General features: G+C 45.9%; 1 protein-coding gene across 1 annotated transcript; it reads left to right on the forward strand.

Annotated features, from left to right (window-relative positions):
- The first annotated feature begins 93 nt into the window (after positions 1-93).
- On the forward strand, positions 94-27,139 carry Micos10 (mitochondrial contact site and cristae organizing system subunit 10). Its single transcript, XM_041653215.1, has 4 exons — positions 94-238; positions 25,030-25,077; positions 25,778-25,887; positions 26,909-27,139. Exons 1-4 carry the CDS (start codon positions 175-177, stop codon positions 26,915-26,917), a joined length of 231 nt encoding a protein of 76 aa, XP_041509149.1. The 5' UTR covers positions 94-174; the 3' UTR covers positions 26,918-27,139.
- Positions 27,140-27,241: the final 102 nt, after the last annotated feature.

The raw sequence follows: 27,241 nt of genomic DNA on the forward strand, positions 1-27,241 counted from the left end.
CTTGACGACAGAGCGGCGACAACCGGAAAAGACAGAAGACACACGTGATCTCGCGGTATCTGGAGCGCCGGCTCCTGCCGGAAGCCTACCGTGGCGGCCGGCTCTCGCGAGATTAGCGATCAGACGGAGCGCGGGGGCCGGCCGTGAGGAGCTCTGGAGTTGCCGGTGGAGACCATGTCGGAGTCCGACCTCGGCAGAAAGTGGGACCGGTGCATGGCCGACGCTTTGGTGAAACTAGGTGAGCGCTTCTCTCTCTGGTAGACCCCGTCCGGAGCCGAGCGGCCCGCGCGCGGACGGAAAGCCACAGGGGTCAGGCCGCGGCCTGCTGCCGCCCCGCGGTGCGCACTGAACTGCGGGGCGCAGACAGGTGACTGTCAACTCGGGTGACTGGGACGGCTGGCCGAAGGGCGCGGGCGGCCCCCGGGTTAAAGGTGGTGCAGGCCCGGAGGCGCAGTGGCACTCTGGGACAGGGAAAGAATGCGGGACGCGCCGTGCAACTCTGCAACTCTGTGCCACTTGTCCCTTGGTTCGGGCGAGCAGCCTGCCTGAGCCCACCCCGCTCCCCAGCTGGGAGAACGCTGCCTTTGGAAGGTCACGGGCGTTTTATAGCCTCCTCCGGGCCGCGGTGGGAATTGCTGTCAAGCTGGACCTCATTTATTTGAATCCGGAGATGTCTGGTCCAAAAGTGGAGATGGTGGTGATGGTTCAGAACTCTCCCAGACAGTATGATCGTGGGCCCTGCAGCCCCTCCTTGTTACTCCAGGTTGTCTTTTCAACACGCGTTCTGTGACGAAACACTTTATGAGGCCATGGGGTTGGGGAAGGGGGGGGCGATGGAATCCCACTTAGCGTGGTACAGATGGTAGGCGCGTTATTTAGCACGGTGACTCGTGGTTTTCCACGTTGTGAGTTGGGAATCCAGGTGTAGGGATGTGCCTGGAATCGCGTTTCTAATCTGTGGCATAGTTGAGTTCCCCCAGGATTTCTGGCTCCGGGTCTGGAGCTCGTTGCTGGTCCTCCCCTCTGCATCTTTTCTCTAGGGTGTTTGTGCGAACCGCTCAGCTTTGTCTTGCGGTGTTGGTATGTAGGTCAGAGGTCGATGTTGGGTATCTTTCTCAGTAGCGATTTACCTTTATTTATTGAGACAGGATCTCTGTATGTAGCCCTGGTCGACCAGGAAAACTGTTGACCAGGTTAGCCTTAAACTCAAGAGACCTCTGCCACTGCCTCAGGAGCGCCGGGATTAAGCATATGCACCACCACATTCGGCTCCACCTTCTGTTTTGAGCGGGAATCTCAGAAATTAGAACTCACCAATTTGCCTAAACTGGCTGCCAATTGAGTTGTTTTTTCTATTTTTTTTTTTAATTGCTGGGCTCCCCCTCCCCAGCACTAGGATTTTTGCTTAGGTGCTGAGGATTTGGGCAGGGGTTTTATCCACCAAACTATCTCCCCAGTCCCCCTGACTTTTTCTTCTGTACTAATATTTATTATTGAAAATTAGATTTTTTTTTTCCTTTGAGACAGGGTCTCACTGTATAAGCCCTAGCTGGCCTCGAGTTAACAGATCTTCCTGTCTCTGCCCTATAAGTGCTGGAAGTGAAGGTGTGCACCATCACACATAGCTTCATAGTTTATACTTACTGCGTGGAGATGTATTTAAGAGAATTTAGGATTATATCCTTAGATGGTGAGGTCAGGAAAGAATAAAATCTAAGCTCGGCAAAACCAGCTATGTTTTCTGTTTTTCTTACTGTTGTTCCCTCCATTCCAGAAGAGTGTAGTGTAGAAATTATTCAGGATGAATCAATGCGTGAACGATCTGATCACAGTTACTTCCAGATTTGTCCCCATCAGTTCTGACACAATGGGATAGCTAAGGCCCCTGTGCCTGTTTGCCTGGTTTTAAGTTGTCAGTGACTATTGCTACCTTAGAGATCTGGGAGAGTTCAATAGCTGCATTGTTATTAGAAATGAGTAATTCTGGAAGTGGCCAACAATATTGCTGTTACTTAATGTAGACAGTGATTTGCCTGTGTGCATGCCTGCATCATGTACATGTCTGCTCCTGGAAGAGGTCAGAAGATGGTGGATCTGCTAGAACCGGATTATTGAAAGTTAAGGGAGTTAGGAATTGAACCTGGGTCCTCTGCCAGCGATTTGAGTTCTCAAGTCCGTGGAACCTGTTCCTTGAGGAAGAGACCCGGGCAGTCATCCTCATCAACTCAGACCATGAAACCCAATATAAACGGGCTGCCCAGGCATGCTGCAGCCTTGCTGGGGGCATGTTTCATTATTTCACTTCTGCAAGAGCAACAAGTGCTCTTAACCACTTGGTCTTCCCTTTAGTCCAAAATATTTTTCCAGGTCTATACCTGGAAACCCTGTCTCGAGGAAATAAAAAGAACAAAAAAGAAAATTAAGCTGGGCGGAAATGGCACATGCCTTTAATCCCAGCACTGGGGAGGCAGAGGCAGGCTGATCTCCGTGAGTTCAAGACCAGCCTGGTCTACAAGAGCTAGTTCCAGGATAGGCTTCAAAGCTACAGAGAAACCCTGTCTCGAAAAACCAAAAAAAAAAAAAAAAAAAGAAAAGAAAAAAAGAAAATTTGAAAAAAATTAATGGTTTGCGGTTTGAGAGAGGAGATTTAACATTTATATCCCAGCATTGTCCATGAACAGTGTGATGGGGAGTTTAAAATGCTGCTTGAGCTTATACAGATGAGATTTAGTCACTCGCTTTCTCGTCCTCACCAGTTCGTGTTTTTTTTTTTTTTAAAGTCTCTTCAATCTGAAATGGAGATTAACCTAAAAAATTTGTGTAAGCCTGGTGGTGGTGGCACATGCCTTTAATACCTGCACTTGGGAGGCAGAGGCAGGCGGATCTCTCTGAGGCCCCAAAGCTACAAAGAAACCCTGTCTTGAAAAATCAGAAAAAAAAGAAAAGAAAGAAAAAAAGAAAAAGTAAACTTGTTTTCCCCATTAATCCCATCACTCTGGAGGCAGAAGTAGGAGGATCACTGTGAGTTCCAGGCTAGTTTGCGCTATTTCACAGAGAAACCCTGTCTTGGGGGGAAAAACAGAGCATCCGAGCATGGTAGCACACACTCTTGATACCAGCGCAAGAGGTAGATGGATCTCCTCCAGATGGAGATCGGCCTGGGCTACATAGATTGACCCTCTTCCCCAAAACAAACACCGCCTCCACGGCAACCTCCAGGAGAAATGCATAAATCCTTAGCTAGCAATGCTGCAGGCAGCTGCAGGAGGTGGTGGTGTGTGGTGTGCTCATGTTGCTGGGCATCTGAGCTGAGTTTGCTGCTGCCAGGGGCGGGGCAGGCAGAAGTGAGGGCTGTGAGGGCACTGGTCTCTGCACCTCTGAATTGACTAGAGAGTGGCAGAGCCTTCCAGGGATGGACATTGGTTCGATGGCTTGAATTTGGGTATTTTGTTTTTTAATTTTTAAATGAAAAACTTTGCTTGAGACTGCCCTCAAACTTGAAGTGTTATGGGGGCTTTGAATTCTTGATCTTTCTGATCCTCCTCCTGATCCTGCCTCAGCTTCCTCAGCAGGACCAGGTCCTCTAGGCTGATGCAACTTGAGTGGGTTTTTGTTTGTTGTTGTTATTGTTTTCTGGTTTTTCAATACAGGGTTTCTCTGGGTAGCCCTGGCTGTCCTGGAACTTGCTCTGTAGTCCATGCCTGTGCCTCCTGCGTGATGAATTAACACCATAAGCCCCATGCCTGGCTATAAGTGGATATTTTTAAGCACATGAAAACTTTTTTGTTGTTGTTGTTGTTGTTTTTCAAAAGTTTTTCCTTTCCTTTCCTTTTATTTTTTCTGTGTAGCTTTGGATCCTGTCCTGGAACTCTCTCTGTAGACCAGGCTGGCCTCGAACTCACAGAGATTCGCCTGCCTCTGCCTCTCAAGTGCTGGGATAAGGGTGTGTGCCACCACTGCCTGGCCCATGAAAACTTTTAAGTCATCCAGTCTTCTCCTTAGAACAGGAACTCAGTCAAGGTGATTGTCTCTCTCCTTTCTCATCTGGTTAACTGCCTTCATTTCCTAGAAGGATAGCACCAAGGCTGGAATTTTCCTTCATGGTATTTTTTTTTAATTTAAACATTTATTTTGGGGGCTGGAGAGATAGCTCAGTGGTTAAGAGCATTGACTGTTCTTCCAGAGGACCTGAGTTCAATTCCCAGCAACCACATGGTGGCTCACAACCATCTGTAATGAGATCTGGGACCCTCTTCTGGCCTGCAGGCATACATGGAGGCAGAATATTGTATACATAATAAATAAATAAAATCTTTAAAAAAAACATTTATTTTGTATATGTTTGTGCCATAGTGTACATGTGGAGGTCAGTGGGACAACTTGTAGAAATCAGCTAAGGCCTTCACAGTGTGGGTCCTGGGCTTCTAACTCAGGCCACCAGGCTTGGCAGCAAGCATGTTTACCCGCTGAGCCGTCTCCCTGGCCCAGTTGTAAAGTGCTTGATCAGCATTTGTAAGTAAAACATAAGGGATGCAGATAAGTCTCATCAGTAACAAGATGGAACTGATTGCACATCCCAGAGCATACCAGACCACAGTGAGCATAGGCCATGGATTTCAGTCACTTGTAGTGGTTGGGTTTGAGCGTGATCCAGTAACTCTTTTTTTTTTTTTATTTATTAAAGATTTCTGTCCCCCCCCCCCCCCCCCCCCCGCCACCGCCTCCCATATCCCTCCCCCTCCCCCAATCAACTCTCCCTCTCTCATCAGCCCCAAGAGCAGACCGGATTCCCTGCCCTGTGGGGAGTCCAAGGATCTCCCACCTCCTTCCAGGTCTAGTAAGGTGAACATCCAAACAGCCTAGGCTCCCACAAAGCCAGTATGTGTAGTAGGATCAAAACCTAGTGCCATTCATTGTTCTTGACTTCTCAGCAGTCCTCATTGTCCGCTATGTTCAGTGAGTCCGGTTTTATCCCATGCTTTTTCAGACCCAGTCCAGCTGGCCTTGGTGAGTTCCCAATAGAACATCCCCATTGTCTCAGTGTGTGGGTGCACCCCTCGCGGTCCTGAGTTCCTTGCTCGTGCTCTCTCTCCTTCTGCTCCTGATTTGGACCTTGGGGTTGTAGTCTGGTGCTCCAATGTGGGACTCTGTCTCTGTCTCCTTTCATCGCCTGATGAAGGTTAATATCCAGGAGGATGTCTATATGTTTTTCTTTGGGTTCACCTTCTTATTTAGCTTCTCTAGGATCATGAATTATAGGCTCAATGTCCTTTATTTATGGCTAGAAACCAAATATGAGTGAGTACATCCCATGTTCCTCTTTTTGGGTCTGGCTTACCTCACTCAGGATAGTGTTTTCTATTTCCATCCATTTGCATGCAAAATTCAAAAAGTCATTGTTTTTTGATCCAGTAACTCTTGAGAAAAGGTTCTCGAGTTGAGATTCCTAGTGGGCTCACCCACTGACAGTGGGCTTAGAGAAAAGAGCAGACACACAGCAGAGGAGGTATTGGAGAAGCATGGCTGCTTGTTGGTTCCCAGCCGCCCGGCTAGCTTAGACCCAAAATAATCACACAGAAACTGTATTATTTAAATCACTGCTTGGCCCATTAGCTCTAGCTTCTTTTTTTTTTTTTTTTTTTTTTTTAAAGATTTATTTATTTATTATGCATACAATGTTCTGTTAACATATATACACCAGAAGAGGGCACCAGATCTCATTATAGATGGTTGTGAGCCACCATGTGGTTGCTGGGAATTGAACTCAGGACCTCTGGAAGAGCAGCTAGTGCTCTTAACCTCTGAGCCATCTCTCCAGCCCCCTAGCTCTAGCTTCTTAATGGCTAACTCTTACATATTAATTTAACCCACTTTTATTAATCTGCATATCACCATGAGGTTGTGGTCTACTAGCGAAGTTTCAGCATGTCTATCTTGTTGGCGGCTCCATGGCAGCTCCCTCCCAGCATACAGCCTAGCTTTCCCCACATAGTTATGTTTTTCCCTGCCATAAGCTCAAAGAAGTTCTTTATTCATTAACCAATAAAATCAACACACAGACAGTAGGACCTCCCACACAAAGGAGGCACAGCAGGTTGTGCCCGTTGGTCTCCAGACTGGAGAACCTGCTCTTCTGCAGCTCTCTTCTCCCCAGTCCCACAGGTAGTAGTGTCACTCTCTGAGCTCCTTGCCAAGTGCTTTCTTTCCTAGCACTTCAGAGTGGAGATGGAGCCTCGGAGTGACAGTTTGCACTGAGATGGAGTACAATGCAAGCAGGAAGGGTCACTGCAGCTTTCAGTTCTATTTGATGGTGATATTGCTCTGGCTCTGCAGAGTGCAGAGAAGCCACTGTGATTGGATGGAAGCCACCGTGAGCCCCTCAGTGCTGGTGATAGAATGCAGGGCCTTGCACTTTACCTCTGAGCTGTACCTCCAACTGCAAGAGGGCTATTTTTATTACAAGTGTTGTACAACTGGGCACTTTTTCTTGTTTTTCCGAGACAGGATTTCTCTATGTAACAGTCCCAACTGTCCTTGAACTCACTCTGTAGACCAGGCTGGCCTCAAATTCAGAGATCCACCTTCCTCTGCCTTCCCAGTGCTGAGATTAAAGATATGTGCCACCACAGCCTGGCATAACTGGGTACTTTTAAGAACTGTTCTTAGCCAAGCAATGGTGGCACACACCTTTAATCCCAGCACATGGGTGGCAGAGGCAGGCAGATCTCTGAGTTGTGAGGCTAGCATAGTCTACAGAGCAAGAGAAACTGAGAAAAACAGAGAGAAACCTTATCTGGGGGGGGGGGTGTTCTTCAGGATGGAGATGGGCTCAGCAGTCAAGAGCACCTGCTGCTCTTTCCGAGGGCCTGAATTGGTTCCCAGCACTTCCATCACAGCTCATAATCACCTCTAACTCCTGTTCCAAGGGATCTGACGCCCTCTTCTGACCTCCTTGGGTACTGCACTTGCATGTACAAACCACCTAATGCAGAGCCAGCTCTCCAGCCCTTTTTAAAAAGATTTATTTTTATGTTTGTGTGTGCGTCCCTGTGTGGACCACTGAGTGTGGCTATCCACAGAAGTCAGACAGGGTTGGAGCCATTGGAACTAGAGTTTGAGGCAGTGGTGAGCCATTTTTAACCACTGAGCTGTCTCCCTAGTCTCCAAGAGAAACAGCTCTATTTCCCCTGTTAATCCTAGTTTAAAATATCTATCTTGTTGCAGTTAGTGTTGAAGTATTAGTAGGTGATTTATGAGATACCTGACATGGCTCCTGTCTTTGGATAGACAGAACACATCCTTGGACAGACAGTACCGAGGGACAGACAGAACAGATCCTTGCTCATTCCATCCATTTTTCACATTTCCTCTCCACGACCCTTATTCCTTTCCTTTTGTCCTCTGCCCCGACCCCCACTTGGGGGCCTCCTCCAGCATCCGGCCCTCGAGCGTGTTAAACATGTTCTCCATGGCAGACCACATCCCCCACCTCACATTTTTACCATCTATAAATATGATAGTGATTGTGCTGACGACCCTGTTGGTGCCTAGGAAGTTCTTTAGTGTCCTGTGTGCTGAGGTCAAAGTAATTTTCACTAGGAGTGGGCATTGCCATCTGAAATTCCCAGTTTGTTTCTAAACTTGATTGTTCCTCCTCTCTGGGATGTCAGTTTCCTCAGAACCAGAGACTGCTCTCTATGGATCTCTCCCAACCCCTGGTTTCGGGGAAGGACACAGTAATTGTTAAGTGAATGGCATGTATTGCTGAGAATTTTGAAGCCCATGTTCTCTGTCCACATCCGAGATTAAGAGTATGTTATTAAACAGTCTTTTTCTCTTTTGGTTTTTCAAGACGGTTTCTCTGTAGCTTTGGAACGTGACCTGGAACTAGCTCTTGTAGACTAGGCTGTCCTCCCTATTAGCATTTAAATTAAAAAGTCAACTATATTTTATGTGAATTTTTGCTAGTTCACATGTGTCTTTGAACTCTTGAGGATTTGTTTTTTGTTTGTTTTGTTTTGTTTATTTTTCGAGACAGGAATTGCCACAAGTTCAAGTCTAGTCTGGTCTACAGAGTGATTTCCACACTAACCAAGGCTAAATGACAAGACCTTATCTCAAACAAAGAAAACAAAAAGTGGTATAAGAAATATTTGGGAGTGGCCGAGTGAGAGCAGAGAGCGCTTTGGTATTTAAACAAGCAGAGGATGGTGTTGCTTTAAGAGAAGTGCCAGAGCCTTATTGCAGGAAATTAAAAAGGAGAGAAGAATATTGCATTTTATGAATGGCATGTTCCATTAGTTTTACATGAATGCGTCATTAATGGTTTTTACTAATTTTATGGATTTATTTTTAAGTTTTATAAGATTTATGGGTTGCTCTGGCTTTCTCCCCTCTTTTTCCTTTTATATGCTGAGTGGTTTATCCTGTACACACCCACGAGTGTGACAGAGCATGGCAAAGACATACAGTGGTTTCAGTTTGTGTTTTGAGACTGGGTTTCTCTGTAGCCCAGGCTGTTCTGGAACTCACTGTGTAGACCCGGCTGACTTCATCCCAGAGATGGCCTGCTCTGCCTCCCCGGTGCTGGGGTTAAAGGCACGCCTCCACCACTCAGCTAAGGCACACAGTCTTTGTTAGTGGACATGGAGGGCAGAGTACCTGAGGACTGGAGGAGGCCTGATTGTTCTGGTCTCTGTAGATCTGGTACCCTCAGTTTGGATTTATCACTATGGGCTGCATGGGAGATTATTCATTTTCTTTGTGTGCATGGGTGCTGGTGCAAGTCCCTCCAGGTGTGTGTGGAGGCAGAGAAGGACCTTCAAGGCCAGCCTGGTAGAATGAGTGTCTGTCACTAGACTAAAATAGTGTACTTCCTCAAGTAGTTTAAAACTAATCATTGTGATAAGTTCTGGGAGTGGAGGGGAATGCATGCATATTGAGGTTCTAGGAAAGAAGGGGTGACTTTTCTGTCTTGAGAATATGTAGACTTAGAAGGTGCATTTGGAGAAGTAAGTATTGTGTTCCGGGTCTTAGAAACTGTCCTGTGTCTTAGAGAAAAGAAGCTGGACGATGGTGGCGCACGCCTTTAATCCCAGTACTCAAGAGGCAGAGGTAGATGGATCTCTAAATCTGAGGCCGTCCTGGTTTATAGAGTGAGTTCCAGGACAGCCAGGACCACACAGAGAAACCCTGTTTTGGGGAGGGGGAGGGGGAGAAAAAGGAAAAAGTCTGGGTCATCGCAGGATGATAGGGTGGCAGCAGTGACAGCTCTTCACTGCACTCAGCTTGCAATCTCACTCAGCTCCTGTGCTCTTGAAGGGCATCGCTCACATGGTGCCCATAGGGCTGAGAGCTCTGGCTGCATAATGTGTTCAGCCCCTTTTGTCTGCCTCCCTAAACCCACACTTGTAGCTACTGTTTATTAATGCTGGAGGCATGGGGAATATGTTAAAGAGCTCCTGTCGGAGAGGGATCAGAGTTGAGACAAGAAAGGTAGAAGGGAGGAGGTAGTTGAGGTGAGGTTGATCTGTTAATTTGAAGCCAGCCTGGTCTACAGAGTGAGTTTCAGAGCAGCTAGGACTACAAAGAAAAGTCCTGTCTCGAAAAACAAGGAAAAGCAAAACAAAACCCAAACCCAAAACCTGCTTTGTTGAGCTGTATTTCAGGTACTGTTATTCTGTTTAAAGTATTTACTCACAGAGTTGTGCATCTACCTCTGCATCTACCTCAATCTCATTTCAGAGTATTTGTTCCTACAACAGAAACCTCAGGCACCATTGCTCCCATTTGGAGCTCCCAGCCTAGCTCCAGCAGCTATTCCAAACATTTTGTGAAATGAAAATATACTACATGTGGCATGTCATCAGTGTGTTACCAGCTCATGCTGGTAATCTCAACACTCAAGGGGCAGAATCTGGAGAATTGGTTGGGGTTAAAGGCCAACCTGAACTACAGTGTAAGACTTGTGATCCTTGGTGTCTAGGGTATTTCACTTAATTTAATGTTTTCTTGATCTTTTTATGATTTATTTGTGTGTGTGTGTGTGTGTATATGTGTATGTGCGTGTGTGTATGCGTGTAAGAGAGGGATTGGGGGTTACAGGTGATTTTGAGCAGCCTGATATGGGTGCTGGGAACTTGGGTCCTGTATGAGAACAGCACATACTCTTAAACATCAATCCATTTCTCCAGCCCAACTTACTGTTTTTACAGTACATCCATGTTGTAGTATGTGCCATTATTTCATTATTTTTTGTTATAAATGATATGTAGTAGTTGGACAGTACATGTCTTGTTTATTCACTTGTTGTTTATGCTGTGTGTGAGAGAATGTGGGCAACATTGTGTGTGTATAGAGGTCAGAGGACAACTTTCAGGAGTTGGTTGGTTCTCCTTCTACCTTGCTTTGAGGCAGAATCTCTTCTACCACCTCACTGTGGAAGCCAGACTTGCTGGCCTGCTGACTTCTGGCCGATTCTGCTGCCTCTGTATCCTATCTTGCCAAAGGAATGCTAGTTTGGTACTTTGTCCAGCTTTTTACCTGGGTGTCAGAAATCAGAACTTGGTTGCCAGATTTGTTCAGCAAATGCTTTCACAAATCACAGGGCTGTCCCCTTGATACTTTTGGCTGTTCTGAATAATGTTGCTATGATAAAGTGACAAGGGTTATGTGGACAAAGGTTTTTCTTTCTCTTGGGTCTGTACCTAGGAGTGGAATTACTGGATTGTGTGGCAGCTCAGCTTAACTTTGAGGAAATTGACTATTGAGCCTTAATGGTAGAATTTCACATTTCAGAAAAATCATTCAAGCACGAGAATAAATTGGTGGGGGAGGAAAGTGGGCTATGGGCTAGTGTGTTAAGATGAAGTCCTGCTGAGAGGATGAGCTGAACAGCAGAATCAGGAGCAGGAATCCATGGACGGCAGACTGAACCTGAATGTGGCTGTTGTTGACTTGTGGCCTGGCTGCAGTGGGCCATCTGCAGCTTGGTCAGAGGTGGAAGTTGCCTGTTGTTTTGTCCCTGAAAACAAGCCTTGTCCCTCTGTTGCTAGGAAAGCAGGACACTACGGTCTCAGCTTCTCGTTTAGCCTGCAGAGCCAATAATCAAGTTCACTTAGATTGATTGTTTAAAGCTGTTTACTAAACATTTCACTGAAAGAAGCCTTTGAATGAAGTCATGGAAAAAGAAAGCAGATTCATATGTTGCTTAAAGTACCAGTTAGTTCATCTGATGAGTTTGGGTTACCAGCATTGGTGGCTCACCAGGGAGTGCCTTTGGGTAACCCACGTTTGCAAACTGATGCCCGACTCTTCATGGAGCAGTATCAGTCAGGCTAAATACTTGAAAGGCTGTTGGTTCTGTATAATTCAGGTTTCAAATTAGTCCCTGAGTTGAACTGGTGTTCACGCTTTGTTTGCTGTGTGTTTTCAGAGCAATGTGAGCAAACTTTTCTGTTCATAGCAGCAGTGCCATTGTGATCTCGCGGGGGAATTTCCTGCGGGCATTACAGAGTAATGTAATTAGGCGCTATATGGGACTTGAAAACATTGAAATTTTGTTCTGCTGTGGTTTTATGCTTTCCTGAAATGTGGCCTGAAACAGTTTATTAGTAAATATGCTGAATTGCTTTCTTTGGCAAGTGAATTTCAGGATTGAGTCCAAGTAAAAATTTAAATATTTACTTATAGAAGTTTTTGGTGTGGTAATATTTTTTTACCATGGCTGTTGACCCCTAGTGAAATGTTAGGACATCGCTCCACTGGAGCTTGTCTGAGACCAGGGGAGGAAAGAAGCAGCTAACAGTAATAGAATGTTAGTTACTGAATTTAACTGCTGCCCTGCTGGGTACATGGACAGTTCGCCTACTTGTTTTTTTCTTTCGTTTCTTTCTTTCTTCCTTTTTTTCCCTTTCTTTTTGCTTCTCTAGAAACAGGGAGATTGATAATCTCTTCTCCTTTGAGAAAGGGTCTTACTCTGTAACTGTGGCTCACCTGCCAGTCCATGTTGGCCTCTAACTCATGTTTTTCCTGCCTCAGTTTCCCTAAGTGCTGGATCACAGGCATGTACCTCCACACCCTGTTAGGTTTTTTTGTTGTTGTTGTTGTTGTTGCCCCCCCCCCTTTTTTTTCTAGTGAAAGAACAACGTTTAAAACTTGTATGGGATGGGGCTGGAGAGATAGCTCAGCAGTTAAGGGCATTGCCTGCTCTTCAAGGGTCCTGAGTTCAATTCCCAGCAACCACATGGTGGCTCACAACCATCTGTAATGAGGTCTGGTGCTCTCTTCTGGTCTACAGGCATATACACAGACAGAACATTGTATACATAATAAATAAATAAATATTAAAAAAAAAACTTGTATGGGAGTTCAGAGGCTGACTTGTTGGTTTGGGTTTGAGTGCTGTGCCGGGTGCATGTTTGCTGTGTCTGCTGTATTCCTGAGCTGCCCTTCCTGACTAAAATCTGCATGAGGGACAGCAGAGACTGTCCAGTGTTTGAGGGCACCGGCCACCCCTACAGAAGACTCTGAGTTCGATTCCCAGCACCCACATGGTGGCTCACAAGCATCCATAACTCCGATTACATGGTTTCCAATCCCTTTTTACCTCAGTGGCCACCAGGCGTGCACATGGTGCACATACTTGCATGCAGGCAAAATATTTATATACATAAAATAAATCCAAAATTAAAGTAAGAATAAAATCTATGCAAAATGATAAACAGTTCAAATTCACAAAGGGGTTGGTTGTTATTTTGTTTTTAGACAGAGTCTCACTTTAGTTCAGGCTGGCCTTGACTTTGGAGCGATCTTCCCAGCACTAACTCCCAAGTACTGGGTTTATAGGTGTTAGCAGAATAATTTTTAACAAGAACATAGCTGGAGACTTAATTACCCTGCTTAAGTACAAAGCAGGGTGGTATTAGAGGAAGGATATACACACAGAATATAGTACAGAGCCAAGAATGTGTGGCCAGTTCACTTTTAACACACACAGTTTAATGGGGAGAGGAAAATCTTTTCAACAAACTACAGGAACAGCTGTGTCCACACAGACAGAATGGGCCTGGTCTGAGGGGAAAAGCTGAAGCTGCAAAACCTTCAGCAGGAAAAGTGGAGAGGAGTCTGTGACCTGAGGTCGGAGGGGTTCTTAGGACACGAGAACAAATAGCTCTTACAAAGACAAGGTGCACTGATTTGTTCACTTTAAACTAATTTCTGAGTGCTGGAGATTTTAAAGGCCTTAGGATGGGAGAGGATCCTAGCAGTGCATGTAGCTGATGGGGATTTGTTTCCGCATATGGGGAACTGAATCACAAGAACAGTTGCGGTAGGACGCTTGCAAAGAAGCTTTACTCACAGTTAAATGCGTACAGAAAGGACAGCTCTGTCTGCACTCACAGGGGAAGGTGTGGTAAGATTAGGAGCTCCACGGCCAAGCTTTACAAGCTGTACAGTAGTGTTGCTGAGATAAGGGGCAGGAAGTGGCGCTGCATACCTCTGGGGGGAAGCGTGTTGGTAGGGACTGCCTTGGCCCAGGTCAGTGGGCTTTTTTTCCCTCTTTTGTTTTTTTTTTTTTTTTTTTTTTTTTTGAGACAAGATTTCTCTGTGTAGCCCTGCCTGTCCTGAAACTCATTCTGTAGACCAGGCTGGCCTCGAACTCACAGAGATCTGCCTGCTTCTGTCTCCTGAGTGCTGGGATTAAAGGCGTGCGCCACTACCTGACTAGAGTTTCTTATGAAGTGTGGAACAAGAAACAAGGATGACACTCAGGAATGTTCCTAACTGCCCCAAACAGGAGACAGCTTAGGTGTCTGCCTGCTGAGGAGCAGACAACCAACTGTTGTGGACTAGCTTTACACGGAACCTGTGTGTCTCTGACATATAATTCCAGCAATATGTAAAACTCTAGAAAATATACTCAGCAATGTAATGAAAGGAGGTAGATAAATGATATCAGAAGACTAAGGGAGAGGAGGAATGAGCTATAGAGGGTACCAGTGATGGCGTTTGTGAACTTTAGTTCTGGCTGTACAGGCATGTATATATGTCAGAACTATAAAGTTTGACATTATTGTGTGTGTGCATGCTTGCACGTGAGGAGGTCAGGTCAGGTCAGAGGACAGCTTATGGGGATTGGCTCTCTACCATGTGTGTCCTGTATACCAGACTCAGGTCCTTCGGCTTGACAGTGATTGCCTTTACCTTGCTGGCCCCAAGCATGTATGGGGAGGCGGGTGTTGGGGTTGGGGATAGAATCTCATGCATGCTGGTCCAGTTCTACCACTAAGCAGGTGAAAAGGATAAACAGTGAAGATTCAGACTATGACAGAAAACAGATGAGAATAGTGTTTTAAATCTGTATGTATGATTGTATATGTGTTCGTGTGTGTGAATGTAAGCACGTGTGTGTCAGATGTGTCTAGAGGATAACCTTGTCTTGGTTCTTACCTTCCACAGGGTCTCTTGTTCCCTGTATGCACAGCAGGCTCGCTGGCTGTGAGCCTGGAGATTGCCCTCCTTCCACCTTCCTTCTTGCTGTAGGGATACCACGATCACAGCCATGCACTGCTGCCATATCCCTTTACGCTGGTGCCAGGTCCTGAACTTGGGTCTTCATGCTTACTTAGCAAGTGCTTTGCCCACTGTGCTATCTCCCTATCCATAGACGAAAACCATTTTTAAAAAGAAAAAATTGAAACAGTGTCTCTGGTAGTTTGAATGTAATCGCCCCTCCCCCTTAAGCTTGTAGGAGCTTGGTACTTGTAGGAGGTGTGGCTTCGTTGAAGTTGGTATGGCCTTGTGGAGGAAGCATGCCACTGGGGCCAGGCTCTGAGGTTTCTTATGCCTAAGATACTGTCCAGTGTCATAGTCCACTTCCTGTTGCCTTTTGATTAATATGTAGCCAGCTCTGTGTCTGTTCACATGCCAACATGCCCCCCTGTCATGATGATAATGGACTGAACCTCTGAACCGCAAGGGAGCCTCCCCAATTAAATGTTTTCCTTATAAGAGTTGCTGTGGTTGGCCGTGCGGTGGTGGTGCATGCTTTTAATCCCAACACTTGGGGAGGCAGAGGCAGGCGGATCTCTGTGAGGGCTACAAGGGCTACTTCCAGGACAGGCTCCAAAACTACAGCAAAACCCTGTCTCAAAAATCAAAATCAAAACAAAACAAACAAAAAAGAGTTGCCATGTTCATGGTCTCTCCACAGCAATAGAAACCCTAATACTGTCTCACAATGTAGCTCTGGCTGTCCTGGTACTTGCTATATAGACCAGGCTGGCCTTCAACTCAGAGATCTACCTGCCTTTAATAGTTACTTTTGCTTGTCATTTTTAAAAGTACAGAAAGCTAATTTGAAATATTGGGGCAGCGCAGTGGGAACAAACTCAGGGTAGACTTGAGCACACAGGGATGAGTGCCGGTGGCTAAAGGAGTGTCGCTGGTGAGGGGGCAATCTCAGAAGCTTCTGGATCACTAGTGACGCGTGAGGGGCCTGTAGGATAGGGTAATTCTCTCTAGCAGTTTAGTCTTTCCGAGATAGTGAGAGGGACTCAGTGTCAACGGTTTGGAGAAGCCGAGCCCCACTGCTTGCTTTAGTGTTTGCTGTCTGACTGAAGTCAGAACACCTAGACTTTTCTTTTGCTTTGCTTTTCTTCCCCCTTTGATTTTCAAGACAGGTTTCTGTGCGTAGCCCTGACTATTTTACAGCTTGCTCTGTAGACTAGGCTGGCCTCCAACTCGGGGATCCACCTGCTTCTGCCTCCTGGGTGTTGGAAGAGAGGGAGAACTGTTGAGGACAGAGAGAAAAGTGTAAGTTGCAGGAGAAGCTGCACACTGCTCCTAGGGGCTGGGGAAGAGCTTCTCCCAGCTGCTTAGACCCTGGGTTCCAAGAGCTGTACCCCCAAACCAGTCTGCCTCTCTGGAGGGAACTCTGAAGTCTGGATCCTTTCTTTCTCCTGCTATAGGGCTCCCCCTAACTGCTCTCTCCTGTTTTTTATGGTGCTTCTTGACTCTCCCCATCCTGATAGAGTCAGCTGTGTAAAGTGTACATCTAAAGGCCTTTTCCCCATTGTGAGCTTCTACCTTCCCCATTGCTCAGTGGGCAGCGCACGAGGCTGCAACTGTTGGTTAGTATGACTCTGGGCTAGCTTGCTTCACCTCCTCCCTCCAGCTGCATAACTTAGCAGCAGGGAGCTCCTGACAGCCAGCTCGCACCTCCTTCTGCCATAGCTCTTTATGCTTCCAGTTTCTGATCATTCCCCATCTCCACACTGGACAGTGCCCTTAGATGGAGATGTCATTGCCCAGCACTTAGAGCAGCACACAGTGGGTGTTTAGTTTGTATAATTAAGGAAATGTCCAAATTATTGCCCAGGATTGGAAGGGATTAGTCTCTTGTGTTGAGTCTAAATTGATTATAATGGTTAAACACTTGCCAGTTTGGCCATGTGTGACCAAGGGTAAGTATTTAACCTTGCTGTGCCTCACTTTCTCTTCTCTTCAATGGGGCTCATAGAAGTTTATTATAAAGATTAAGTAAGGAAATTTAATCCAATAGTACAAGCACCTTCCTGGTGAGGGTTTTTCCTTCTGCTACTATGCAGTTCCTGAACACAATGTAAAAAATGTGTGTTCTGCCTGGTTACATCTGTACACCATGTGTGTGCAGGGCCTGAAGAGACCAAGAGAGGGCATTAGATCCCTATGAACTGGAGTTACAGATTGCGAGGTGTGAGTACTGGGAATCTAGCCCAGGTCTTTGGAAGAGCAACCACTGCTGAACCATCTCTCCAGCCCAATGTAGATATTTTGAAACCTTGGTCACAGTTGAGAGAATTTACTGTTAAAAGGCAGTTACTGTCTGCTATGAATAGCCCTCTTTTACACACATGCACACACACTCACGCTTGTCAGTTAGGTTGTGTAATTCTGTCAGTGAAACAAGTCTTGCACTCCAAGTTGTTCCACACACCTCTCTCAGATGGATTGGGGTGTAGCTTCAGCCATGTTACTCCTTCCCCACCTCTTGAGGAATGTCTTCTGCCTCTAGAACCAAGGGCTCCTGGAGAATGGTCTGGCCTTTCCTCTAGTCTCATCTGCTCTCCGGGGTGTGTGCAGTCAGGCAGCCTGGGTTTGAGTTGTGCTTTCTCAGGTGTGTGTGCTTGAGTAAGTCACTTACCCCTCGGATTTGTTTGATTCTCCCTGTGAGATGGGGTCATAATAAAGCTGGCGTGGTGGTGCAGAGCTCAACACTGCTGTTAGAACCAGGGCACACCCATCAGTGTGAGAGCTTTCAAAATGCTTATCGAAACTTAATAATTCTGTAATTTTTCCTATCCTCTTTTTAGTAATGAACCTTTGAGTTGCCTCTCATTTTCCAACATAGTATTTCCACGTGGGAATTAATTAGTTGCATGTCAGTAAAATGTCTACAGCCATGTTTCTTTTTATACCTTCTTGAGGTCCTGTGCTGTCCAGTACTTGAGTTGAAGTATGTTCTATAGGCGCTGCTTTAAAAGACTGAATTCCTCCAGCAGAGCACTCCACATGCCCTCCGTATCTCTCTGCTGACTGCTCTGCCTGTTCTGGCTAGAATCCTAGTGATTGACATTCACCCAAATAACTACAGATGCTTCAGCAAAATCCCATGAAACAGCCACCTTCTTAGTTCTTCCTACAGAGCCCGAAGCAAGAGTGACTTCTGAGAAGCCGATCAATACAACCTTGGTCACTGGCTCTTGGGTTTTGGTCTGGCATTGGCATCTTTTCTTGGCTAATTCACAGGACTTGGCATTCACCTGTGGATACTTGGGACAACCAGTCTTTGCCTTAGAGGATTAAGTGGCACTATTTAGAGTTGATTTATAACTGTGTTTTTTTTCTCCCATAAGTTGGACTTAGAACATCTTTCAGAAATTAGGGATGTTTCTTGGAAATGTGATTTGAGAATCACTGTTTGTTCTGTAGCAACAAATGCTTTTGACTGTAATAGCATCGATAGAAACATGATTGACAAGAAAATGTGCCTATTATAAATAGGTCAATTTGTTTCAGCCCATTTCATTGCTGTTTTATTGAACAAGACAATGCTAGGGGAATCTTTTTACATTTTAAAGCAAAATGATACAGTTGAACATAAAGCTGAAGGGATTCTTTGTTAGAGAAAATAGAGTAGGGTGTGGTGGTTACATTGGTAGGAGTTTGAGGTTCAAGGCCAGCCTTTGTGACATAGCACGGCTGTGTGTACACACACACACACACACACACACACTCACCCCTGATGTGTTCATATTGCTCTGAGTAGGAAAAGAACAGATTTTGAGCTGTGGCTCACCTGATCAAAGTGATCCTCTGTGAGTCCGTGAGTTACACTCTGAGATAGAATGAACTATTATGCTTCTGACATCTTTGAGACCTACTAGAACAACAACAAGCTTGCTACTTCTTACTGAGCCTTTCACTAGGTAGCGCTAGAGACTGCAGTGCTGTTCTTGCTGGGGCTGGGCAGGCTGGGCTAGGGCTGGGCAAGTAACTGACCCAAGGTTGGTGATTGCTCTGGGGCCACCATGGCACCGATAGGACAGTAGTCCTTTGGGGTTTAACTCTTGTCTTCTTTGTTACCCACTGTTGGGTATACAGCAGTTAGGAAATAAAGACTGGCCGGGAGGAGAGGGGGGTCCTGTAGCCTTTCTCATTTGTAAACCATCAGTTCAATGTATTACGTGAGAGTTTTTCCTCATAATTCTGAAATGAGCCATACAAAATCAGGTGGAGTTGCTTTCTAGTTTTAATTTATAGATAGAGATTACGTTTTAGCCCTAATAACTATGCTGGTTCCAAGCTTATGAATATGAATCCTTGTTTAAATGTTAAGTGTACGCTGAGGTCTTAGTAATAGTCATTTAAGAAGTTTTTTGTGTTGCTGTTAATGAAAAGAATCTATGATACATTCCCCCAGGATGGTCTTGCCATGTTATGCAGCTTGAGCAGCCAGAGCTCTTAACCAGGCTCTCCCCTGGCCAGAGATTTTTTTTTTTTAATTTTCTTTTGTTTTTTGAGACAGGATTTTTCTGTGTAGCTTTTGGCTGTTCTGGAACTCACTCTGTAGACCAGGCTGGCCTCAGTAGAGGTCCACGTGCCTCTGCTTCCCAAGTTCTGGAATTAAAGACGTGCCCCACCACTGCTGATGATTTTTGTTCTTTTTAAAGAAATGTCTTAGAGTGAATTTCTGTGTAACTTTGTTTTTTCTCTGGGACTGATCTGTAACATGAGGGCCTGCTTGTTGGGGTTTCTCTCCTGCCTGGTTCCCGCAGCCGGTAAATCACAAAGAAAATCACAGAGGTCTCCATAAATTATAAACTGATTGCCCCATTAGCTCAGGTTTCGTGTTAGCTCTTATAACTTATATTAGCCCATTATTATTCTTTTTTTTTTTATTTTTTATTTTTTCGAGACAGGGTTTCTCTGTGGCTTTGGAGCCTGTCCTGGAACTAGCTCTGTAGACCAGGCTGGTCTCGAACTCACAGAGATCCGTAGCCCATTATTCTTGTACATGTTAGCCACATGACTCAGTACCTTTTTCAGCAGAGCAGGTCACATCCTGCTTCTTCAGTGTCTGGACAGGACTGGGGAGGAATGGGCTTCCTCCTTCCCAGAATTCTGTCTCATTGCCCAGCCTCTACTTCCTGTCTGGTTGTCCCGCCTATACTTTCTGCCTGGCTACTGGCCAATTAGCGTTTATTTAAAACATAATTGACAGAATACAGAATTGTCCCACACCACTGATCATCCTTAGTGGAAGCAGGATGCAGTTACAGCCTTTGCAAAGTGGGTTCCACAGCTTGTACATATGTTGCTCCAGCCTTTTCTGTGCATGGACTGGCACAGAAAGCAGTTCCCAGACTATGGCACCTGCATGGAGCTTCCTGCAGGTTATTTATCTGTGGTGGGGCTTTGTGCTTAATCTGTAGCCTGGGAGCATATTCTTCTGCATCTAAACTGAAGTTGCTGTTAACTAGAAATGCTCATAATGACCTTCAACATAGGGTTTACCCTGTGTTTGTCCAGTGTTGGCTTACAGTGTGCACTTGGTGCCTTTGGTTTTGCTTTCACATGTTTTTAGGCATGGGATAAATCTGTACATTGTGTGTGGTTGGTGGAAATTGCATCCTCTGTTCTTTTTGTTAATCAATGTTCAGGGTTGGAGAGATGCTTCAGTGGTTAAGAGCGCTTATTGATCTTGAAAAGGACAGGGTTTGGTTCCCAGCACCCACATATAGTGGGTCACAGTCATCCTGTAACTCCAGTTCCAGGGGATGAGGTGCACACTTGGTGCCCTACATAAATGAAGACAAAACATCCACACACATAAAAATCTTTACTGTTAAAAACAAATATGTGCCTGGCATGGTGGTGCACACCTTTAATCCCAGCACTTGGGACGCAGAGGCAGGCGGATATCTGTGAGTTTGAGGCCAGCCTGGTCTACAGAATGAGTTCCGGGACAGCGAGGGCTGTTATATAGAGAAGTGCTGTCTTGAAAAACCAAAAATAGGGGCTGGAGAGATGGCTCAGTGGTTAAGAGCATTGCCTGCTCTTCCAAAGGTCCTGAGTTCAATTCCCAGCAACCACATGGTGGCTCTCAACCATCTGTAGTGAGATCTGGTGCCCTCTTCTGGCCTGCAGGCATACATGCAGACAGAAACTGAGAATACTGTGTACATAATAAATAAATTTAAAAAAAAAAGAAAAAAGAAAAACCAAAAATAAACAAAACAAAACAAAAAACCAAACAAACAGGCAAACAGTCTCAGGCCAGTAATTGCTTAGTGGGTAAAGGTACTCAAGTTCTATCCCCAGGACTCTCAGGGTTAGAAGGGAGAACCAGCTCCTGTAGAGTCATCCTTAGGCATGCGCACACGCACAATAATAATAATTTAAAGACTAGTACCAAGATGGGCAGTGGTGTTGCACGCCTTTAATCTCAGCACTCGGGAGGCCAGAGGCAGGTGGATCTCTCTGAGTTTATCTCTGGTCTACAGAGTTCCAGGACTGCCAGTGCTACGCAGAGAAACCCTGTCTCGAAAAACCAAAACAGTAACAACAACAACAAAGAACCCCTCAAACCCAGCACCAGATGACCAGTTAAAGAACTGCTCCACCCCAAAGAAGTACCGACACCCTCTCAGGTACCAAGCTTCAGCTTGTGCGGTTAAAATGATTTGGAATATCTTTGAAAGAATTGGTGCCAATTCTTTTTCCTCTCCAAAAGAAATGGCTGCAGAGAACTTGGGCTCTGGGCCTAATGTCAATTCCATAAGGCTCCTCTGTTGTTTTTTCCCCTTGTCCCTCTTTGCCATGTGGAGATGTGTGCTGATAAGCCGCCCTCTCTGTACCTGAAGGTTCTTTGTCATTTCAGACAAGCATGGGCTTTTGAAAATGCCAAGGAGGTAAAGTTATATAAACTGCATTCATAGTTAAATATTTGCTTCCAGGTGGAGGTGAAAAATGCTTTGTACTTTTCCCTTTGGCTTTTCTTCCCAAAACAACTTGTCGTGCAACAACAAGAAAAAGTGGCCAACGGCAGAGAAGGCTCTTCTCTTTCTGTGTTGGTTTGTTTTTATTGTAAGGCAAACCTTTCCTGTTGTATTGTTCTAAAGCTTAAACCTGGCCTAGAGGTGCCAGTCTTGAGTGGAAGCAGCTGCAGAGCCGTCCCGGGCCAGGTGGGGCTGGCTTTGAAGCAGCATGCTGTCTTTTCAAAGAGAACTGTGGGAGCGAGCGAGGGCTTGATTCCTAGAGCTCATCAGCATTCCTCTGTCAGCTCTGACTGCAAGGTCCATATTACAGGGGAAAGAGATAGAAGATCCCTTTTCACGTACAGAGTAATCTTATTTGTATTTTAAAAATACAGAAATGGGGAGTCACAGTTAAGAATTAAAAATGTAGCAACCCCATCTAATTAAGACCACAGCGAAGGTTCCTTGAAACCTGGGTTTGGCTTATTGCCTGAGATGTTGAGCTTGGTTATACTTTCAGATAAGTGCAATTGGCAGGAGTGGCCAGCTGGTCACATATCTGGACTCTTGAGGTGGGCGTTCTGGGTTGGTGTGGGCATGTCTTATCCTTTGATTGAGTGGTGCTGGCAGCAGTGGGCTGAGCATCACTTGTGGTCTGCTGCTAGGAAACATTGAGCACCAGAGAGCTTTCTCTCCTTGGGGAAAATGGAAGAGACAGGCATGGAGGCAAAGGGACTAGAAAAACCAAGCAAGCAATACCAGGTTCCTGGGCTTGGTATAGCATAGCAGTGGCTTCTATCCTCTGAGGTTCTTGGGTCAGTCCTGCCAGGTAGACTAATTTGGGTGACATGTGTGGTAGGATGATTCTGTTGGCTTTGTATGGGCTTGTGACTAGCCTGGTTGCCTAGCACTCTGGCTGTTACATGGAGAGCGTGGCTCATGTTTTGACTGTATCTTACTTCACTGCTTCTAGAAGTTTCTACTAGCATTGGTGGGTGGAAAATAGAGGAGAATCCTGTGTCTGGATATACTGGGGACAGTGGCCGAATTGGATCCGCTTGGCTCTGTAAACAGCAGGTTGTTCTGGGCACACTATTTTCTGGGAACAAGGTAATCTACCATAGAAGGCAGTTTGGGGTATCGTTTTGACAGGGGTCTCGTGTAGCTCAGTTGTCTTGAGCTAGCTATGTAGTTAAGGATGGCCTTGAATTCTTTACCCTCTTGCCTTCCTTTCCCATCATTGGGATTTGTACTGTCACAACTGAGAAGGTTGTTTGTTTTAATTTTCTTGGGCTGGGTCAGTAGTTAAGAGCACTGGCTGTGTGTGTGTGTGTGTGTGTGTGTGTGTGCGCGCGCGCGCACGCGCGTGCACACATGTGCATGTTCATGTTCAGATTCGATTTCCTGCACACACATGGCATCTTAGAACCATCTGGAACTCCAGTTTCAGAGGATCCAACACCTTCTGGTCTCCATGGACAATAGGCGTGTGTGTGGTGCACAGACATGCCTGCAGGCAAAGTACACATACCATAAAATAAAAGACTTTCCTTGGAAAGGAGGTGCTGGGTACTCAAGAGTAACATTCAGTGTTAATTCCCTTTCCTTTTTATTATGCCATCCTTGATTGGCTACTTACCAGACCAACTTTGGCAAGCTACTTTCCTATTTAAAAATGGAAATTGGAGCAGCATTACTGGTTTTTCAAATACTGCATTTTAAATTTGGCACCAAAATACTTAATAGCACAGGGTCTATTGAACAGTGCCACCGGTGATTTTAGTTAAAATTCACACGACATAGAGGCGAGCTGTGTATCCAATGTGTGTTAGCTGTGCTGCTGTGTTCTTAGAAATGTGTCCTTGAGCGGGGAGGTGGTGATGCACGCCTTTAATCCCAGCACTTGGGAGGCAGAAGCAGGCGGATCTCTGGCTGTGAACCTCAGGAGCACATTACTGTGCTGTATGCTGTGGTGTCGCTAACACTGGCAAGTGTCTGCCCAAAGCCATCTGAGCATAAGACGAGTCTGACACCTGGGCCGTCACTACAGACTTCACAGGCATGGGTGGTGTGCTCAGACTACACTTCTCTAAAATGTTTTTTTCATTAACAATGATCTCTTGGTATTTTGTTTTTAGAAAGAGAACGGACTTATTGGGCACAGTGTAAGGAAGGGTCAGTGACTGACTGGTCAGTAATATAAGTACGTACAGCCTCACTCTGCAGCCTGGCTAGCCTGGAATTCACTCTATAGACCAGGCTGGTCTGAACTCACAGAGATCCACCTGCCTCTCTTTCCCAAGTGCTGGGATTAAAGGTGTGCACCACCATCACCAGTGGTACATACCATGACAGCCAGGGCTGCTTAGCAGGATGCTGCTTCAAAAGGCAGAAGAGCAATAAAACCCACCAGATTTTAGCAGCAGCACAAGTTTGGGAGAACCAGGACTTCATGTGATTTACTCATAAAGAGGTTGGCCCAAGGCTCTACTGGGCTGTGGGACAGATACAGAACTTCAGAATAATCTGGGCATAGTGGTGCAGCCTAGAATCCCAGCAACACTGAGGAGGAGGATTGAGAATCTTTGTCTCAAAACCAGAACGGAGTACAGAGTTCATGATCTGAATGTGTTGGTCTATAGAGCTTGGCTGAGGGGGAGAAATAAATTCTTGAATGCTTATGTGCAGTGAGGAGCTTGTGTTGGTAGACAGTGCGGGGCGAGCCTTGTGAAGTGGTGCAGTAGCAGTTTTTCATGCACTTGATGAGAACACAGCTAGCGCCTGAGCTAATCGCACCGAGTGTTATTTAAGTTGGGCTTCAGGTTACTCATGGATGCAGTATGTCTTTTTCTCTTTAAAAAAAAAAAACTAAATAATGGTGCAGGTTATGTGTGGGCTAAGCAGAAATTTAGAAGCTGGCATCAGAACTAGGGTTTGACAAATTTTGACTCAACTTATCCTGAAAGGCAGAACTTTTTCCAAGCTGAGACTCAGAGTGAGGTGTTACCAAGGCTCGGGTTGTAGTTCCACGCCACAACCCTTGCCTGTCATGTGAGGGCTTGGGATGGGATCCCCAGCTCTGGCAAAGGGAAGCGCTTCTCCCTCTGTCTGGACCCTGACTTGTGTGGCAGTGCAGCCGTAGGAAATTGTTCTGGATCATTTCTTCTTCCTCTAAAATGGTGAGCATCACCCGGAGAAACAGAGTGACCAGGGGAGCGTCTTAGTGACTCCTGTGTGAGGTGAGTGCAGTCTGTCCGCAACAGTAGTCTTGGGGTCCTCACCCTCCCACTCTGCAGCACTCCAGGACAAAATGATAGGGAATAAAGGTTTTCATTTTCTTTTGGGAGGAGCGAGACCGGAGGCAACTGGAGTGTTGCTGTCAGTGAAGAAGGTTAGAATGGGAAAACAGGCTTCCAAGTCATAAAAGTAGCCTGTTGTGTAAATCTTAGTTCAGCCTGTGTTTGGGGTCTCTGTTACTGCACTGTAACACTCTTTTCCGTTTCTGCAGGTACTGGTTTTGGATTAGGAGTTGTTTTCTCACTCACCTTCTTTAAAAGTAAGTGACGGTCCCCAGCTTCTCACTACAGGGTCTGTACAAATGCTGCCAGCCCGTCCGTTGTAAAATGAGCCACACAGAGACTGTGGACTCAGTCTATATGGGTTGGACATCTCCAGCGTTCCCTGGGGGCAATGAGTCAGGATTGTCTGGTGTCTTAAAACATGACATCCTTTCAAAAGCCTACATTTCATGCTGGCCAGTCTGCATGCCCACATATTTCTAAAGTGACCCAGAGATGTGGCTCTCTGGTAATAAAGGCAAGTGGGAAAACTTAACTTTGAGTATTGACTAGAAGTCAAACAGGTCAGCTTGACCTCTTTCCATGGAGAACTGGGAAGGACTGGGACTGGGGAATTGTAGATGTGTGTGAGTGAACTCCACGGCTTTCTGTGTATAACCAAAGTTTGTGGATGTTGATGAGATTAATAAACACTTCAAACACCTTATCAACATGTTCCTTCTGCCAGGGCTAGGAAGCTAGTTCAGGTGCACAAAGATGCCCGACCGGGCTACTTGCATCACACTTAGCAGCCCCAGGCACTTAAACATGCTGGATTACAGTGTTGTGTGGGGGCCTGTCACCTGCCAGTCACCAGTGTGATGCCCACTAAGGGTTTGTGAATGCCAAGCACATATACTGGGTGGATGCTTTATCTTAATAATTCCCTGTTGGGATTTCTCTCTTTGTGTTCACTAGGAAGAATGTGGCCATTAGCCTTTGGTTCTGGCGTGGGATTGGGGATGGCCTACTCCAACTGTCAGCATGACTTGCAGGCTCCGTATCTTCTACATGGAAAATTTGTCAAAGTACGTACAGAATTGATAGTTCTCTCCCTTGCAGAATTCTTCAAATTTTTACCAATTTTTTTTGCTTTGTGTTTATTTTCTGAGTATGGGTGTTTTGTTTGCATGTATGTCTGTGTATCAGGTGCATGCTGGCACCCATGGAGCCAGAAAAGGAGCATCAGATCCCTTGGACTGGAGTTATAGATGGTCGTGAGCCACTAAGTGCCCAGGTCCTCTGTAGGAGCAGACAGTGCTTCTGTCTGATGTCAGTTCAGGAAGACTGAATGGAACACTGACCTGGGGCAGACTGTTCCGCTCTCCCTGCCTCTTCACCTTCCTGGCATCAGAGCTTGACTGAGGGTGGACAGCAAGGAGCAGGCATTGGGTCTTTCTATTGTTGTGAGTTTTTCCATTGTTCCAAGCTGAGTTGTCCTGGATGGTGGATCAGAGGTGATTATGTGTATTAGATGTTTAATGGCTGGGAGGTGCTGTGGAAAATATTACGTTTTCTACAGCCTTGCACATGCTGCTCTAAAATGGCCTTGTAACTTCATTTGGACTTGAGTCTGTGCCTGGATGTTGTCATCCTTCTCACATGGAGGAACACCATCCCACTGGGGGCTCATGCAGCATGGCTGTATTGTGATAACTGCTGGCCAAGCCCTGACTGAGCCCTGTGCACCACCCTGGGGACTTTCTTCATAGCCTTTTCCCTCTCACTTTTCAGTGGATTATGGGAGAGGTATCCTCACTCAACAGAGGGGGAGATTCTTAAAGAGGCAAGGCCTGCCAGTGACTGAAGTCAGCAGCTGCTGGTTGGCTGTGCTTGGTGCTCACCTGCCACCTCCTGGGTCACAGCTGAGTATCCAGTCATGCCTGCCCCTTCCTGTTTTTTCCCTCTCAGACTGGGGTCTCTGGTGCAGTAGATGCAAGCAGAAAGTTGGCTGTGATTGGAGCCCTTGGCCCTGGGATCTGACTGAGGCAGCAGCCAGTGATAGAGGAACATCTCTTGCCCTTTTAACCAAATGTCCTTGCTTCATAGGAGCAGTGACTTATGCTGAGAACATCCCAGCGGGAAGAAGGAGAAACCACGTTTATTCCTCAGGAATACTGAAGTGCCCTGGAGTGCGCTGACATCCTGTGACAGTGTCCTCAGCAATGCTTTCAACTCCAGCCACTGTTTATGTGTTTGAAACCAAGTCTGTTTCTTTTGTATTTTCTCTTTGGAAATTGTAAGGAGGTGATCTTAAAGAAATTAAAAGTGGGAAGCCAAGTGCAAGGCCTTCATTCCTTTATGTGGCAGGAGGGTTCTCTTTTAATTGGCCTAGCTGACCTCTTCTCTGACCTCTTGAAGCAACAGTCAGGTGTGTCCTCC

This window comes from Microtus oregoni, unplaced genomic scaffold (assembly GCF_018167655.1).
Source record: "Microtus oregoni isolate MIOR12 unplaced genomic scaffold, Mior012 000005F_ref0000423, whole genome shotgun sequence".
NCBI lineage: Eukaryota > Metazoa > Chordata > Mammalia > Rodentia > Cricetidae > Microtus > Microtus oregoni.

What these genes read in the sequence shown, in the direction of transcription:
- Micos10 (XM_041653215.1), top strand. Translation starts at nt 175, where the DNA reads ATGTCGGAGTCCGACCTCGGCAGAAAGTGGGACCGGTGCATGGCCGAC. An exon ending in CGACGCTTTGGTGAAACTAG is followed by an intron (nt 239 to 25,029) that starts GTGAGCGCTTCT and finishes CCGTTTCTGCAG; the next exon opens with GTACTGGTTTTGGATTAGGA. An exon ending in CTCACTCACCTTCTTTAAAA is followed by an intron (nt 25,078 to 25,777) that starts GTAAGTGACGGT and finishes TGTGTTCACTAG; the next exon opens with GAAGAATGTGGCCATTAGCC.